The sequence below is a fragment of the Sphaerodactylus townsendi genome, linkage group LG03 (genome assembly GCF_021028975.2).
Source record: "Sphaerodactylus townsendi isolate TG3544 linkage group LG03, MPM_Stown_v2.3, whole genome shotgun sequence".
NCBI classification, from domain to species: domain Eukaryota; kingdom Metazoa; phylum Chordata; class Lepidosauria; order Squamata; family Sphaerodactylidae; genus Sphaerodactylus; species Sphaerodactylus townsendi.
The window spans coordinates 13,740,979-13,758,705 of NC_059427.1; the positions used below are offsets into that span (position 1 = coordinate 13,740,979).

Here is a 17,727-nt window from a genome sequence, read left to right on the forward strand (position 1 = left end):
CCAAGAAAAATTTAAAAATGCACATGCTCTGTTTAATCCCCAAACCTCTTACTGAATTGTAAATTAGCCGCAAAAGTAATGCTTCAGAGTGTACTTTAACATTCCTTTTCTGACAGAACTGCACTTTAAAATTAAAATCCAAATTAGCCCTTAACCTGCAGTCCGTCACAATTATACACACTCAAAAAATTGAGAGATTAGCGATGTTCCCTGTAAACTGCATGGCTATGCAGTCACCCTGTTGTTACCATGCAGATAGGCCATCAGACAGGAGGAGTTCTGCCTTTCTCATTTGGTCTCAAGGCAGATCGCAGAGTGAGTTAATACATTAGCCAGAATGGGCTACTCAGTAGTCAATACAATAGGATTAGGGTTGTAGTTGTAGAACCCATCAGAAATCTAAAATGAGGACTGAAGTCAAGCCTTCAAGTCAAGAACTGAAGTCAAGGATTTTAGTTTCAGTAAGCTAAACGAAGTAGAATAGTGCACAGTCCCGAATAACTCCTTTAAGTAACTTTGTGAATTATTTAGTACAGTGACACTGTATTGCCTGCGTAGAAAAGCTCTCTTGAATAGTTCAGCTTTGCATAATTTATGGAAAATCAGGCAAGTAGGAACCTCCTTGATCTCAGTGGGGCCACAGCAGAAAAGACACGTGTACAGGCAGTTGTTGACTGTGCTCATTTGCAGTTGTGCAAAGTTGCAATTTGTATGCCAGAGTCAGACTCTTCAGGGGACCCTGGGGGGAAAAATCCAAAAAACTTCTTTTTGAGTAAATACGGTATGCATTGTTTGCTCATTCTGTAACTCCCCTTGAGAATGAGAAGGGAGGTGTCTACATAAAGGAAATAAATATGCTTAGGAACAGCTGACTTATAGACTGTTCCCACTGCCAGAAAATCTTATCACAAGATAGCAGAAGTTATATTTATGTCATTTAAAGGCTGCAGCCAACCTCCAGCTCCAAACATGGGTTTTTCTATTATTATTTTTTTAAAAAACTCTTCCTGCTTAGCATGATATTCCTGCAATCCTCCGTGCAGCACACAGAGCAGAATATTCCCCTTGTACCGAACAGACAGAAGCCTGGAACCCAAGGAAGAACAAGAGACCTCTAAGCATGTACAGAGAACAATAGGGATTGCTCCCTGCACAGAAGGGACTGCAGGCGCTGAATTGGTTTGACTATTCTTTGTGTAATCCCCCTTTTGCCCCCTAAGTAGATCCAAGGAGGATGCAGAGGGGCTTCTTAGCTTCACAGCAATCCTGTGAAATAGGTTATTTATTTGTTTACATTTTAAGTTTGTAGGCTGCCCTCCCCCAAGGGGCTCAGGGCAGTGAACAACATAAAAATATTAACAATATAATATTTAAACAACATTAAAACCCATAACAACAGCCAATAAAACTATACATATAAAACTATAAATAGGAACTACATCAGACAGATGGCGATAAAAACCCCACTCCCCCCCCCCCCAATTGAGCCCACCGCAGGCCTAGATGGAACAGGATCACACTCGACCCAGCTGGCCAAATACCTGGCGGAACAGGTCCATTTTACAGGCCCTGTGGAAACTTTGCAAGTCCCGCAGGGCCCTGGTCTCCCTTGAGAGCCTGTTCCACCAGAGCGGGGCCAGGGCCGTAAAAGCCCTGGCCCCGGTAGAGGCCAGCTGGATGTGTTAAGCTGAGAGACAATGACTGGAAAAGATTGGAAGCTATGTTTTCTGCCTTCAAAGTGGGTGTGTACAAGCACAAGATAGTGTGGTCACTTATGTGGGCTGGTGTAGCCTTCAAAACTATCTGTAACTGCCGGGGGTGGGAGAAGGCTGCCTGACTTAAGTGAAGTGAAGGAAAGGATGCCAAACAGTGCAGCTCAGATCAGAGGTCAAGAAAGTGGAGAAAGAGTAAGACCCAAAGATGTTCTCCTCAGAACTGTCAAGCATGTTTACTCAAAGACACTACTGGGATGGGGCAGGGAGCAAAATAGCAAGGTAAGAGAACACACATACGGATTACAAGGCACCACTGAGTCTCCAACGCATTCAGTGAATCACAAAGTAGCCCCAGCACTGCAATTCTAAGCAAGGCTGAGGTTGCCATTTTGAAAAATCCAAAAGAAGGGGAAAAGCATTTCGTCACAGAAGAAGGCATCTGAGAATGTGTAAAGAAGCTCCTCTGTGTCGAGGTCATAAAAGTCCACGCGCTTTAACTTATAGTTCAGACACACTTGGATCCTTTTTAGCTTCCTCTCCAGGTTAAGAAAATGTGCCTGAGCATCAGAGAGAGGCAAGTAAGCCTCACCCAGTTTCGCCAAAGCCCAGATCCCTTGCCCAGGACAGATGGTGATCGCGCCCTTTCTCCTCACAGACTCCCTGGCAACCCCCACAGCCCAGCATCCCTCACACCCCACAGTGACTTCCCAGAAACGTAGGCCTGATCTGAACCCCTCGCGCCCCAACACCATCGTTTCTTTATCAAATCTCCTAGGATTGTTGGGCAGACATAGAGGCTCCTTTCGCAGTTTCATGCTCTTCCGATCTTCAGACAGGAGGAGCAGCGGGTGAGCCGTGTCAGGATCCAGAGTCACATCAACTGCAGGGGAGGAATGAGAAGAGAGAACAGAAAGAAAATCAGCTGGGACATTCGTTTACTTTCAGTCCCCCAGCCACCCTGAGGATAAGCCCACCCCTGACAGTCCTCTTTTTAAAACGTTAGCACAATTATCAAGTTTTTCCCCTGTAGCAGCAGTGGCGTAGGAGGTTAAGAGCTCGTGTATCTAATCTGGAGGAACCGGGTTTGATTCCCAGCTCTGCCACCTGAACTGTGGAGGTTTATCTGGGGAATTCAGATTAGCCTGTACACTCCCACACACACCAGCTGGGTGACCTTGGGCTAGTCACAGCTCCTTGGAGCTCTCTCAGCCCCACCTACCTCACAGGGTGTTTGTTGTGAGGGGGGAAGGGAAAGGGGATTGTCAGCCCCTTTGAGTCTCCTGCAGGAGAGAAAGGGGGGATATAAATCCAAACTCTTCTTTTTCTTCTAATATGTGAATGTCACAAAAACTGGCATCCAGAGTCAGCACGAGATGGAGTCAATGTATATCAACCTATTTATTTTGGATGACACAGGACATTTTGGGGTTGAGGAGAAAGTACTCTTCCTGCTCTCAGATGTATATTTTTCCTACATCGCAGGTCTTGACAGATGGGGGGGAAGAGTCCCCTCTGGTGAGGTCTTGGCCCACAGCAAGGTGAGGGAAATTGTGAAAAGTACTTGGCAAGAAAAATATTCTTTTCTGAACTAGTGATTGCCTGGGTAGGTTATGGATGATGTCCTTGAGGTACTGGCAATTGAGGGGGGAGAGGCCACTGCTTAATTTTAATAGAGGGAAATGTAATGACTGACGCTTGCTTGTCCATGTGGAGAGGAAGGGCTGTATTGGTTAGTGATGAGGGAAACAGGTGATCAGAGAATCAGATGGATGCAGCACCTCGGAACAAAATGAACTGCAACCCTGTGTCAGGGCCGCGGCCCTGCCAGTAAGTTTCTATTTCTCAGTAAGTTTCTGTTTCCCCAGTTATCCCTGTTCCTGCCACAGGGAAGGACCACCCCCTACAACCCCTACATATACCGGAACTGAGGGCAAAAACCCTCAGTTCCAGCACCCTGTATCATAGGGCAACACAAATCAATAAAGTTCATTACTTTGTTTCAAAGTTGACTTTGTCGGAGTGTGTCCAGCCTTACACCCTGCTAAAGCCACCAGAGTTCCACAAGTGGTCTGATCTCTCCTTTCCTTTCATGCTGGGAAAGTAATTGGTGCTCCTTAAGGAGAAGACAGACATTTGCAACAGAAGCTTCTTTAAGATTAGGGTGTGGTGTGGCTCCGGGCTCCACAAGAAATCAGCGCCTCAGTTTACATGTTCTTTTCATCTCTTCAGAGCTCACAGCTTTGAGGTTCCTGTGTGTCCTCTGCTTGGGAGCCAGGAGTAGCCCCCATCACACAGTCCCATTGGATGGGCTCTCCCCACGGGCATAGCTATACAGAATGGCACCTGGGGCAAACACTGAAATTATGCCCCCCCCACACACCTGGTACCCATTTTTCCATCTTTTCAGAGACAACTCTGAAAAAGTTTACTGTATGTTAATTAACTACAGCGGAACCTCAGTTTTCGTTTCGGCAGTGGAGGCTGGGCGGAGGGGAGGGAAGTTAAAGAAAGGGGTTTCCTCAATGTCTCCCCCACCCTGGCCCACTCAGCCTCTGATACCCCAGTGCAGTGTCCATGGCTTTTCCCATTGAAGACAGCCTTTGGTAGGCAGTGGAGGCTGGGTAGAGGGGAGGGAAGTGAAGGAAAGGAAAGGGATTTCCTCAATTTCTCCCCTGCCCCACTCAGCCTTTTATGCCCCCGTGCAGTATCCACTGACCTTTTTCATTGAAGAGTGCCTTTGGAAGCTGCGCTGGGGTATCAAAGGTCAGGCAGCAGGTGGGCGCCAAGGAAAACCCCTTGGGGCTCTTGATCAAAGGAACTTCTCCTGAAGGAGCAGGATTATCTGGAAATGGAAGACATTCTTCCAATTCAAGTGCTACCTATCTGTCGCCAAGAGATTGCAGCAAGGTCTCTTAAATCCTTCCTCAATTAATAAATACACTTCACCCATCTTTAATTGCTTGACAAGCTTTCTTGGAGGAGAGGACCTGTACAGCTCCATTTTTTGTGTACCTAAGAAAGAATAATAAAGCCTCTCTACATCTACTAATGAACGCGCTACACCTTGCTTGTTCACCCACTCCCAGAATCCTTCAGCTCATGAAATAGAAAGCCAGTTCTTAAAAAATCAGTTCAATGCAGCAAAAGATAAAATAGACTTAAATAGGGACTAAATAACAGCGAATCACTGGGGTGTTTCCATGAAAGCTGGGAGAAGGAAGGGGGGCTAGAGGTAAGGTAAAAACGTTGTGCATGGGGGAAGGGAGGTTAGGGGGAAAGTAAGAATGTTGTGGGTGGGGGAAGGGGGCTAGGGGCATTTGAAGAGAGCCTGTGGAAGTCACACTAGGGCAGTGGAGGCTGGGTGAGGAGGCCGAGTTAAGGAACTGGGTTTCCTCAATGGCTCCCACCCCACTCAGCCTCTGATCCCCCAGTGCGGTGTCCCCTCACCTTCTTCATTAAAGAGCACTTTTAGAAGCTGCACTGGGATATTGAAGGACGGAGGGGACGGCGCCAAGGATGTGAGGAGGCCAGCACACTCTGTACATGCTCAGAGATGGTCCTCCTCACTTTGCTGGGGTGATTCCAGGTGAAGGAAGGGGGCCTAGAGGTAAGGTAAAAACATTGTGCATGGGGAAAGGGAGTTTAGGGGGAAAGTAAGAATGTTGTGGGTGGGGGAAGGGGGCTAGTGGCTCTTGATCAAAGAAACTTCTCCGGAAGGAGCAGGACTGAACTTCATCAGTCTTCAATTGCTTGACAAGCTTTGTTGGAGGAGGTGACCCAAAACCTGCGCAACTCCATTTTTTGTGCACTTTAAGAGAGAATAATAACAAAGCCTCTCACCATCTACTAATGGACGCGCCACACCTCGCTTGTTCATCCGCTCCCAGGATCCTCCAGCTCATGAAGGAAAAAGCCAGTTGTTAAAAAAATCAGTTCAATGCAGCAAAAGATAAAAGAAACTTAAATAGGGTCTAACTAACAAAGGATGTGAGAAACGAGAGAAACCAACGCCGCTACCCTGATCCCATTTTCCAGCAAGGCTTCTGACCGGCTCAAACCACCTGTTCCTTAACTCACTTTAATCGCAATTTTATTTTCACTGTTCAAAGGAGAGGCTAGACCTCTGACTTCTGTCATTATCACACCATTTCTGACAAGTTCCTCCACCCCTCCTCCCACCCGTGCATTTGGTCCTCCACCTATCTCTAAAATTTACCTTTCTGCAGCTGAAGCTCAGATGCCAGGGTATCTGGGGAAGGAAAAGGAACAGGGATCCAGAGTTGGGTGAGAAGGGAAAAGCAAACTTCATCTCTAAGCACAATTGTGATACACGCAGCACAAAAGGAGCTCATTATGGGCAGGAACCAAAAGACAACTTTCATCCATTCTGGCCACTCACCAGGGCCTGTTTAAACCACTGAGATGCCCAATGCTCCTCTTCCCTGGCAGACAATAGTGTGCTGCCTAAGCCATTGCTCAGTGCTAACTTGACTCCCTTTTCTTTTTCTTTTTATTCATCACTCCCCTGTATATACTTTTGCAGCAAGACATCCTGGCTCAGGAGGGCCTTTCTGGTAAATATTCATCAGAAAAGCCATTCTACCCTTCTTGTGAAAAGATTACATGTACCCTGCCTGTGTGCAGCAGAAAGTTTTTCTTGGCCGTCCCTTGATGCTTACTGGTTGCTGGGATGGAAAAGGAACCAAGCCATTATTTTGCAAACAAAGCCAGAGGCAACCTTATAAAGGGTTAAAGGAGCTGAGTTTTGATCTTGCACCAAGAGAGACCTTGGCCACCTGCCCCTTTTGAGAAATGTCTGCTGCGCAGGTGTAAAAATGAGACCTCCATTTCTGGCCAAAGCTGTCTAAATTGCAATGACGAACAGTTTTATGGAGAGCAAAATTGCAAGCCTTTGGTGAAGGTTTAAATGTGGAATTCCTCTGATAAGAATGACTTAAGTGAGCAAAATACTACCGTAGTTAAAAGATAAGCGCCAGTTGAAGGTTCTCAAGTTGGAAGCAACCTTATCTAATCTGCTTTCCAGAAGAAGAAGAAGAGTTTGGATTTATATCCCCCCTTTCTCTCCTGCAGGAGACTCAAAGGGGCTGACAATCTCCTTGCCCTTCCCACCTCACAACAAACACCCTGTGAGGTAGGTGGGGCTGAGAGAGCTCCGAGAAGCTGTGACTAGCCCAAGGTCACCCAGCTGGCGTGTTCCCCAGTAATGTTCTGGGGAATTACGAGGTTCTCTGGACAAAAGAAAACAGACAGGAGCTCTGCAGAGGAGTCACTCCAGTTGGACCGATGCTTGTCCTAGCCCGGGGTGGGCTTGAGTCACCGCTACTAGAGGGTAGTTCAGAGTTGTTAACTCAGACATATCTAAAGGTCTTGGAAACAGTATGAATTGAATAAGTTGTTTTATAGAGTTATAGGCGTTTTATTTGCAAGTAATCATCAGCATCACTAGTCAGACTCTTTCGTACCTTTGAATTGTGGCAGATTGGCCTCCAAAAAGCAGGTTATGTGGTCAAATTTGTCGATCCTCCCCATCAGACCCAGATTAGGAGTGAATGAATCTCCAAACTCTTCTATCTCCGCATACCTGGTTGAGAGAAATACTGTCAACCACCCAAACATCCAGTCAACAATTCCTGAGTGGAGCAAAGAAGCAGGATGGAAATGGTAGGAACCCAAAGAGGAAGGCGTTGCTTTGGGAAGAGGAGTCCCCCTCCCTGCAGCCCCCCAAAATGAGAGGTTCTTCTGAAAAGCAGATGCAATTCACTTGATAGGAAACTAACAGCCGAATCAGCATGGGGGGTGGGGTGGGGGGCAATCGAATCTCCAGCAGGAGGCACAGGGCACTAGTCCAGCAGAAATGCCCTCCTGGGGCACTCATCGAAGAAGTGGGGCAAATCTGTCAGCAGGCAGCCATCCACACTTTCCCACATAACCAAAAAGCAGGTAGAACTGCAGCATCGCCATCCCTGGCCGCCCCAGAGCTCTGGACTGGACTGTAGGGCTTTTTATTTGATTCTGTAAATTACTGCTCTGAAGGTTAAAGGTCAGATAGGTACACCCTTGTTTGCCCACTCCTATCAAGGCCATATCTATGACGCAGTAATCAAGGTGCCCTGATCCAAGTGAGACCCTGGAATAGTTCCCCTTGCTTCATCCCTAAATCCCTGCCATGGAAGGCGGTAGTTGAGCAAGGTAAAATTGCTGCGTTTTGTGCTGTGGGTCTAAGAAAAGCTGCCCAAACTTTGCTTTGTCTTAGTTTCACTTGATGAGGCACTGACCATTTGTTTCTTGGGGGCAGGAGGGGGGCAAGTTTCCTTTAAAGAAGAGCAGAGATGAGGGAGCAGTGCTCAGGGAGAAGTGGGACAGACAGCACTAGGTGAGCTCTGGTTTCTCTTTTTCGGAGGGCTTTTCTCAAAGCCAAATATTTCAGTCTTTTAACAGGCTCTTTCTCATGTTCTTATTACATTTCAGTAAGAAAGAGGGTTGCTGAAAAGAATGACAGAGAACTTATTTTCACCTGGATGCTGGATGTTCTAGAGTCCTATGGTCTCCTCCCTGGAGGCAAGTTCCTTACATGCTATCCAGATCAATCCCATCATCTTGAAGGAAAATCTACTTACCACTCCAAGGAGCCTTTGACATCCTGCAGGGAAGAGAGAAAGGAGAGGGAATACAGTGTCTGCCACTGCATTTTAAAGATAACATGCGCTAATGTGTTCTTACCTTTTTGGGTCTGCCTCCCCTCTTCCCCTCATCCTCTGCCAGAGCTGGACCTCTAAATGATGCTGCCCAGCAGTACCAAGGCTTGGGAGCTGGCTTGGGTGAGGCTCTCCCATCTTCAGAGGCTTCATGGTTAACACTACCTCTCTCACTTACACGTGGGCTTGCCACCCCCAGATGGAGCCTGCAGTTCCCCCAGAATGACAACTGACTAGAGCAGTGATGGATAACCTTTTTGAGACCGAGTGCCCAAATTGCAACCCAAACTCCACTTATTTATCGCAAAGTGCCAACACAGCAATTTAACCTGAATGCTGAGGTTTTAGTTTAGAAAAAAACGGTTGGCTCCCTCTTCCTCCCCTGCTTGAGCAGGGGCCAGCTGCTTGAGCAGGGACCAGCCTGCTCTAGCCTCCAGCAAGTCCCGTGCGCACCACTCTGTGCCTCTCTAGCATCTCTGCCTCCTTTGCGCCCGCCCCCCTCAGGCAGCAGCCACCTGGAGCACAGGCACAAGGCCCGCCAGCAGAGTCCTCCCTGCTCTCCGCGGTGGCCCAGACCAGCCTAGATGTGTGTTTGGGAGGGTGATTTTCCACCCCCCACATGATGAACTCTGTGTGCGCGTGCCCACAGAGAGGGCTCCGAGTGCCACCTCTGGCACCCGTGCCATAGGTTCGTCATCACTGGACTAGAGAGATCAGTGCACCTGAGGAAATGGCAGCTTTAGAATATACTACAGAACCAGGAAAACCAGGAAGTCCTGGAGTTGCTAGAAGGTAGGAGCTGAGGAAGAATTTATTTGTTTATTAATTCGTTTTGCTATACCACAATCCCCGAAGTGCTCTGTTACCAATGAACTTCCTCCCCTTCCCCAAACATGGAAAAATTCACCAAGATGGAGTTGGCAACTCTGTTTAACTTGTGCATTGAACCCTGCCAACTAGTTAGGGTCTAACTAATCAAAACTAAGCATAATGATTATTGGCCCTCTTGCCCGGCATTGTTGTTGTTTGATGTGTGTTTTATGGGATCATTTTACAATGGTAAACGTATTTTTTAATTATTCAAATGTTTCAATTTTTTTAATGTTTGCCACCTTGGGGATCTTGATCAAGTAGAAGGTTGCTTTAAAAGGTTTTAAATAAATTATTATTTCACTAACATAAAGTGACCCAGAGAACGTGAAAAATAGAGACCCACTGTAGACAATTTGAGGTGCCCTCCAAAAGCACCCGTTTGGTCCTTTATTGACTGTTTAGTTCTAGACTGCCATGCTGAAGGTGGGAAGGAAGGAAAGACAAGATGAACACTGCCTTCCTCCTTCCCAATGGCCCAACCACAGAAGGACCCTAAATGCCACAATGGCATCCCTGCCTCCCCACTCTTTTACTTTTTTGAAAAAGGGGTGTGATAGTTTGGAAGAAGAAGACTTTGGATTTATATCCCCCCTTTTCTCTCCTGTATGGAAACTCAAAAGGGACTTACAATCTCCTTTCTCTTCCTGCCCCCACAACAAACACCCTGTGAGGTAGGTGGAGCTGAGAGAGCTCGGTGGGAACTGTGACTAGCCCAAGGTCACCCAGCTGGCATGATCATCCCCCAGTAGCCTTGATTATCCCTCACTCACCTGAGCTTCAGGTTGCCTGCTTCAGGTTCAGAAATTCCTGGAGATTTACAACCATCCAAACCAAGAGGCAGCAGGCCACGACACCAATGCAGCACCACCCTGCTGCCTCCACAAGGGCAGCACAGGGACCAGGGAAAGGCCCAGGCCTAGACCTCCCCACTGTCGCAAAGCCCCATAGGGATGAATGGACATACGCTGCAGAAAGTGTAGCATACATCCGAGGGTCGGTATGCTGTGGAACTGGCCCTAAACCCCGGGATAGTTACAGCCTGCCCCCCCATGCTCAATGTCAGCACAGCTCCACCGTGACCGAAACATCAGATTGTTGCAGAACCACTGGTGCACCTGCCCCCTCCGCCAGGGTAAGTGCCCCAGGGAGGGCAAAAGCGCCAGTACAAGGCTGCACTTCTCCTAAGAGCCCTTTCAGCCCCCCCCCCTTTGAATGGAGCTGCTGGGAATTAATATAATCATTCTTTAAACAGTTATGTATGTGTGCAACCCCTATGTTCAGAATGGGATGACCCAGAAAGGGGTGGAGACTAAAAGCAGCAGAACATAAGAACATAAGAACTAGCCTGCTGGATCAGACCAGAGTCCATCTAGTCCAGCAGTCTGCTACTCGCAGTGGCCCACCAGATGCCTTTGGGAGCTCACGTGCAGGATGTGAAAGCAATAGCCTTCTGCTGCTGCTGCTCCCGAGCACCTGGTCTGCTAAGGCATTTGCAATCTCAGATCTGCAATCTGAGGCATCTGCAATCTGAAAAAGCTGGAGAACTCAGGAAGTTGGAGGAAGCAAGGCTACCAGGCTGGGATCCGGATATATTATTATAAGCTCTTAACACCTTGTTTAAGGTAACTGTAATGTTGTTGGGAATTGGTGGGGAGGGAGAAGTTTATTTCTTTGCTCTATTGTAAATTTTAGAATTTATTGTTTCAGGGCTTTTTGTGTGTGTAATTGGTGATAGTTCTTTTTGGAGACCTTCATCATCTCAAATCCAGTACACAAAGCCTACGGAGTCTTCATGAGCCACCCGCTTGCAGGAAGAAATGGACTTGGCATTATTGGACTGTAATTAGAAGGACTTGAAATGAAACTTAAACAGGACCTTGAATCGTTATGTTAAATGTTAATGTTTGATAAGTGTTATACCTTAAGGAAAAGTAAACTATTTTGTTTAAAATTTAGTCGTTACAAACTCCTTCCAAGTTCTGCCCCACAGAACCCATAAAACTGAGGTTACATATGCAATATACAGAAAATACTAGAATACATCAGAGAAATTAAAAGTAAATTAACATTTCCTCCTGTATTTGGATGAAATTTAAATGTTTGGTTTAAAATTAAATTGTAATCTATTGTCAGTGTAATTAAAATGATAACATAACCTCACTGAATTCCAAATTAGAGAAATCCAAGGGTTATACGATATGGACACAATTACATGGACCAACAATAGCTTCTAAGGACCCCGCTGGATGTGATGGCTGACACCACCACCATTTAAAACATGAGGGGATTTTAAAATGCCACATGGACCTGATCCTGACTGGCCCCACAGTATGGCTGAATTAGGAGCTCTGGTCCCCCATTCCCTCGTCCGCATGCCGCTTCAAGTGCCAAAATGGCCACGCACACATCTATGCAGTCATTTCAAGAGCACCTCAGCCCACCATTCGGCATTTTAAAATCATTCTGAAATGGCAGAGGTGCCCATGGTTCAGACGCTGGACAGTGTCATATGTAGTTTGACCGTAACAGTGAATATGAGATGTGGTTCTGACCAGTCTGTACATTGTCTTTGCAAAGCTTGAGTTTTTCTGTGATGGTGTATTTAGTGGGGTGCCATGTAGGAGACACAGTAGTCAAGCGACTCTTTGGGCTGATAATCGCAAATGTGCCTCTCTGTGAGCTTCAGAATGAGCACCACTCCTCTAATCCATGAACATTTACAGTGGAATAAAATCAGTGAAATAAAAACTTGTTAGTCTTGAAGATGCCACAAAACTCTATTTTTAAAGAAAGAATTGAAAACAGTAAAAGTAGCGTTGGGCACTGAGGAAACTGAAAGGGTTTACTAGTGTTCATTCTCAGTAAGGGAAAATGACCACAGATTCCCTCACCATCAAACAGAACCCTTATCTCAGAGGGTGCTTCCGCATTGTCGTGCTCGACCTGAGATCGACTAGAGTCCGACCCGAGTCCTCCGCTTTGGCAGAGCGTAGCGTGAAGGCCGGGATCTCGGTCGCGGGTTCTGACTTTCGACTCACCTCCCACTCTCGCCATATTGAATTTCTCGAGCTCTACTTTCGGGGAGTTGAGTCGAACTGGCCCGGGACTCGGGAGTTGCACCTTCGTTTGCCGAGAGCCGACGGAGTCGCGGAATCTCCGCTGCCACTCGACTCTGCCATGTAGCCAATCACAATCTAAGTATTTCGCCCATGCGCAGAAGGGGAGACTTCGTGGCGGCGCGAAAAGCTTTGGGCATGCGCAGAACGGGGGACACAGCAACCAATGGGCCCGGAACGCGAAAGCACAGGGAGGTGGTCCCGCCCTCTGAAGCTTCGGCTTCGGAGACACGAAGGTCGGCTGCTAAAGTGTCGGAGGAAGCGGGGAGGACTCGAAAGTCAAGGTAAGACTCCGCCATTACATGCAAGTCAAACCTGAGTCTAAACTATCATTATTGGTGTCCGGAAGGGCTCAGAGAGATCCACACCAACCTGAGCACATTCCTTGCATCCTATATATACTAGAACAAGTTATGAGCTCCATCAGCTGGGACGCCAGTTCTTACACAGCAGAAAAAGGCACCCACAGGTATACAAACATCTGGAAGAGAGCTCACCTTGTTCTTGGCACTGTCTTACCTGAAGGAATTCGGTCGCTGGCTGGACAGCCATCTCTTCCATCTCCTGGATGACCATTTCAACAGAGGAAAGTTGGGCAGCGAGTCTGGCAAGGTAGTCCTCCCTTTCTCTTGCAATCTCCTTCTCTGCTTCCTCTATCTTGGTCAACAGAAGCTGCTCCTGTTCCTCCAGAAACTGGTGTAGTTTCCTGAACTGAGTTACTGACTTCTTCCTCGCAGATTGTGTTCGCTTCTGCAGAAACCAGATGGAAATGGGGAATTAGAAGGGAGGCAGGAACAGAATGAACCCTGGTGAAACCGAGTGGATGAGAATCCCACAGGAAAGGCCCTTCTGACTTTCCACAGAGATCCCTTCAACATTTAGCACAGAAAGAGTTTCCTCGGGACTTCTGAGGACTCTCCCTTGGAGCAACCATTCAGGAATATTCCTATGGAGAGAGAGGAGAAAAAAATGGAAAATCAGGCTGTTACCAATTTCCACCTCATGGCAATTACTATTTTATACTTAATTTCCAGCAACGGTTTTGAGTTTCTGGTTACCTCCTAGTAATAACAACATGGAATTCTGTTGGAAGCATTATTGAACAGACACAACAAGTCTGTTTATTAGTCTCAGCCAAACAACATTTTTAAAAAAATCCTGCAGCTGCCTTCACTTCCATTTTCTACATCAAAGTTATAGATACAGCTCTTCCCATAACAGTTCTCTTAAAGAAACATACACATACCTATACTACATTTCATTTCATTTATTCGACTTGTACCCCGCTCTCCCCCATAGGGCTCAGAGCGGCTAACAACCAACAAAACAGAATAACAGAATCAAATATTAACAATAAACAAATATGAACAGCAACAAGTATCCCAAAAGTATAGTCCAGTGTTGGCGAACCTTTTTGAGACCGAGTGCCCAAATTGCAACCCAAAACCCACTTATTTAACCCCCCTTTCTTAACCCATCACATTGTCCTTTGTCCAAACAGGTGGTCATCTTGTTCTCACTCTTTTCTCAACTGCTACGGCAGATGGTATTTCTTGAGATGATGATGGTAATGTTTCTTGAGGCATATCTAAAAGTCCCAGCTGAAGACCTGAATTGTTCCTCTTCATAAGCAGGCTCAACCTCAGTGTCAATTACTAGTAACAAAAAAAGAACCATCTGGCTCGGAACCCACTTTTTCCTGCTAGAACATGGGTATCAAATGCGAATAATTCCATACACATTTGAAGATCTACAGGTATATGGTCCTTTCTTTTCCACAATCCTAAGAGCCTAAGTAAATGTATGTTCTCCCTTTTGGAGGATCTCAGGTTTTATTCTAACAAATGAACTCCATTCAAATTCAACTTCCTTAGCACTCCTACATTTATCTGTGTACACTAGAGCTACACCTGGTGGGCCACTGCGAGTAGCAGAGAGCTGGACTAGGTGGACTCTGGTCTGATCCAGCTGGCTTGTTCTTATGTGCTTCTGAACCACTTTCCCCACCTTAAATTAGAATCTAACAATACATCAGACCTTCTTTTTGGAAATCTAAGAACATGTAATTTACTACCGTATGTATCTCTCTCCATGTAATAATTCTGCCAGTGATCTCTGTATTATAGCATGCCTTGTTGGCCTGTATGGCTGCAGAAAATCGGAAGTAAAAGCAATCCACGCCTTTCCTTCCATTCTATGGTAGCAGTTTGCAAACTATCTTTCAGATTTCTAAACCACTGGATTTTTCAATTCGCTTGGGGGCAATACATCGAGCACCTCCTAGGCATGATATTTTGTTCCACAAGATAGGTTTCAAACTCCACAGGTGTAAATTGGGCACTGTTATCAGATATTAACTCCTTAGGATCCTCTTCCCTAGTGAAATCTACAGCCAAAAACTTATTCACAATTCTTGCTGACAATATTTGTAACGGTTACCTACCACATTAAATCAGGGTGCAAAAAAATCCTTCAGTGCAGTAATACACTCCCATATTTACCATCAGCAACAGGAAGCATGTAAAAATTATGTTGTCCTTCTGCACCCAAGGAGTGAATAAGCAGAGCAAGTTTGCTGTCTTCAGACACATCTGCGCCACTGATCGCAAGAAGGTGACTATCAAAAATAGGAATCCATGAAGTAAAAGCAACTGGAGGCTCACCTGGACTTTGCAAAAAAAGGTGCTCATATTTAAAGGCAAAAAAAGCCATCCCATCCTCGTTGTCAGTTTGTTATGTCAATAACGCCTCACGACCTAATTTGAAGTCTGTTTATGAGTCTCAGCCAAGCAACATTTGAAAAGCACATCCTACAGCCGCCTTTTCCCGTAATAGTTCTCTTAAAGAAACATACAAACAGCTAGATCGCACAACACTTACCAGCTGGTCTTGGCTTTGCTTGTCTCTGTCTGCTTTACAGGCCATAATTTTTTTCCTCTCCTTCCTCTGAATCTCAATGTAGCCATATAACATACTCTGAAGAGAAAACAAAAGTTCAGACTTGCTTTGTTTTTAGAAGAATACAGAAGGGCACAGACAGATACGGTGAATTATACGTAGCATCAAATGGGGAGAAGTTTTTTTCCTGAGAGAAGAAAGCCTTCTCATTTCTCATCTTTTTATGGACTCCTAACACCAAGGAAGATTGATCATGTTAGTTTAAGAGAATATCCTTCCCTGAATTTTCCTATCCAAGCTTTAATTGTTTTTAAAAGTCTGCGGCCTTTTTTGTAGTGCAGTTATTACATTTCCCCTTATAAGACCACAATGCAAAAGGCTAGAGAGTTATTTTAAAAATACTGGGAACTAGTAGATTCTGACAATACATCATTGTGACATTGTTGCAATTCCTAATTGTCAAGCCCTTGAATAGATAGAGAAATGCAGGCCATTGGGGCAGGGCTAAAAAAATTGGGGGTGGGGAGGGCCAGCTATGTGATTGCTGACCTAGAACTACACAGAAACAAGAGCCGCACAAAGGTCTCTAGGTAGAACCAGAGGACTCTTTCCCTGATGAATATCCTTGCAGTCTCTCCATCATCATGTTTTCCACTCTGTGGCCCCTTCTGCACATGCAGGATAACGCACTTTCAATTTATTTTCACAAGATCCTCCGAAGATGCCAGTCACAGATGCAGGCGAAACGTCAGGAGAGAATGCTGCTAGAACACGGCCATACAGCCCGGAAACCACACAGCACCCCAGTATTTTCACAATTGTTTGCAAGTGGATTTTGCCACTTCGCACAGTAAAATCCAGATGCAAAGGGGGGATCCAAGAGATTTCCTCGGGCATGGTGAACCTGGATCCCATTTAAGATGCCAAATTATTTATCCCTCACCTTATACTTCTGGGCAGCCTCTTCCACGGGAATCACATCGTGATATCTGTGCTCCTTGGATCTGTCGCAGACCACACAGATGAGGGCTTGATCCCCTTGACAGAAGAGCTTGAGGGCCTCCTGGTGTTTCTCGCAAGTTCTCGGCTTTCCTTCTTGCAAGTTCGGAGCCTTCTTCGCCGCCTCCTCCTCCCTACCACCCTGAGGACTGAGTTTCTTGGCAATCTCGACAACATTTGCCAGCTGCCGGTTGGGCTTAATGTTTCTTGGCTGAATGGCTCCTCTGCACTCAGGGCAGGAGATCTCCTGGACGGACTCCTCCCACCTGCGGGGCAGGCAGGCTTTGCAGAAATTGTGCCCGCACTCCGTGAGCATCACCGGGTCCTTGAAATACTCCAGGCAGATGGGACAGGTGAGTTCCTCGCAGAGCTCTTGGACCGGACCCCCAGTCGCCATGGCTGCCTCGGCTGCAGGATGGGGGAGTTGCAAAGTCCACTTTCGCTTCTGTTGTTTTCCAGCAAAGACAGGGAGCTTCCTCTCCCGGAAATGATTCTCCAGATTGTGGTGGGTTTTCCGGGTTTGTGCGGCCGTGGAGCCCGGAAAACCCACCATAACCAGTTGAACCCGGCCGTGAGCGCCTTCCGCAATAGATCCTCCAGATCTTTGCTCTCCCGATGCACTGTTAGTTTGCCTTGCACCAGAACTGCTGCTACAGAAGGAGAATTTTAAGAATTTTAACCCCTATTGTTCCGAATGGGTTGACCCAGAAAGGGGCGGAGACTCAAAGCAGCAGGAGGCTGCAAAAACTCCAAAACTTGGAGGAAGCAAGGCTTCCAGGCTGGGATCTGGGTATATTATTATAAGCTCTTAACACCTTGTTTAAGGTAACTGCAAAGTTGTTGGGAACTAGTGGGAAGGGAGTTGGCTTTTTTTTTTTTTTGCTGTATTGTAAATGTTAGAATTTATTGTTTCAGGGCTTTCTGTGTATGTAGTTGGTGGGGGTTCTTTTGGAGGACCTTCATCATCTTGCATCCAGTTCACCAAACCGCTGAAGTCTTCATAAGCCAACCACCAGCAAAGAAGAATTGGAATTTGGCATTATCAATAGATTGTAAATATAAGGACTTGGGATTGAACCCTGAACAGGACCTTGAAGTGTTAATGTTAAATGTTAATGTTTAAGAAGTTTAATGTTTAATGATGTTTAATAAGAAAATTAAACCATTTTTTAAAAAGTAAAGCCTTCGACAATACAGTAAACCATTTTGTTTTAAATTTAGTTGTTGCAACTTAAGAACATAAGAACAAGCCAGCTGGATCAGACCAGAGTCCATCTAGTCCAGCTCTCTGCTACTCGCAGTGGCTCACCAGGTGCCTTTGGGAGCTCACATGCAGGATGTGAAAGCAATGGCCTTCTGCGGCTGTTGCTCCCGAGCACCTGGACTGTTAAGGCATTTGCAACCTCAGAT

The 17,727-nt window shown here is 46.2% G+C and overlaps 1 protein-coding gene across 2 annotated transcripts; it reads right to left on the reverse strand.

Moving 5' to 3' along the window:
* Window positions 1–998: 998 nt before the first annotated feature.
* On the reverse strand, window positions 999–16,993 carry LOC125428682 (E3 ubiquitin-protein ligase TRIM7-like). Of its 2 annotated transcripts, XM_048489194.1 has the most exons (9): window positions 16,262–16,993; window positions 15,301–15,396; window positions 12,940–13,170; window positions 8,354–8,376; window positions 7,199–7,317; window positions 5,932–5,964; window positions 5,556–5,612; window positions 4,432–4,557; window positions 999–2,595 (listed from the first exon to the last, which is right to left on the reverse strand). In XM_048489194.1, exons 1-9 carry the CDS (start codon window positions 16,868–16,870, stop codon window positions 2,081–2,083), a joined length of 1,809 nt encoding a protein of 602 aa, XP_048345151.1. In that variant the 5' UTR covers window positions 16,871–16,993; the 3' UTR covers window positions 999–2,080. The 2 variants fall into 2 exon arrangements, with proteins under 2 accessions (XP_048345151.1, XP_048345153.1); XM_048489196.1 differs by lacking the exon at window positions 4,432–4,557.
* Between the last annotated feature and the right edge of the window lie 734 nt (window positions 16,994–17,727).

Coding starts and splice junctions, on each gene's coding strand:
- LOC125428682 (XM_048489194.1), bottom strand. CDS start 16,870: ATGGTGGGTTTTCCGGGCTCCACGGCCGCACAAACCCGGAAAACCCAC. Junction 8,377..12,939: donor CAGCGACCGAATTCCTTCAG/GTAAGACAGTGC, acceptor TCTTCCCTGCAG/GATGTCAAAGGCTCCTTGGA. Junction 2,596..4,431: donor GGCACTCTTCAATGAAAAAG/GTCAGTGGATAC, acceptor CCTCCCCTGCAG/TTGATGTGACTCTGGATCCT.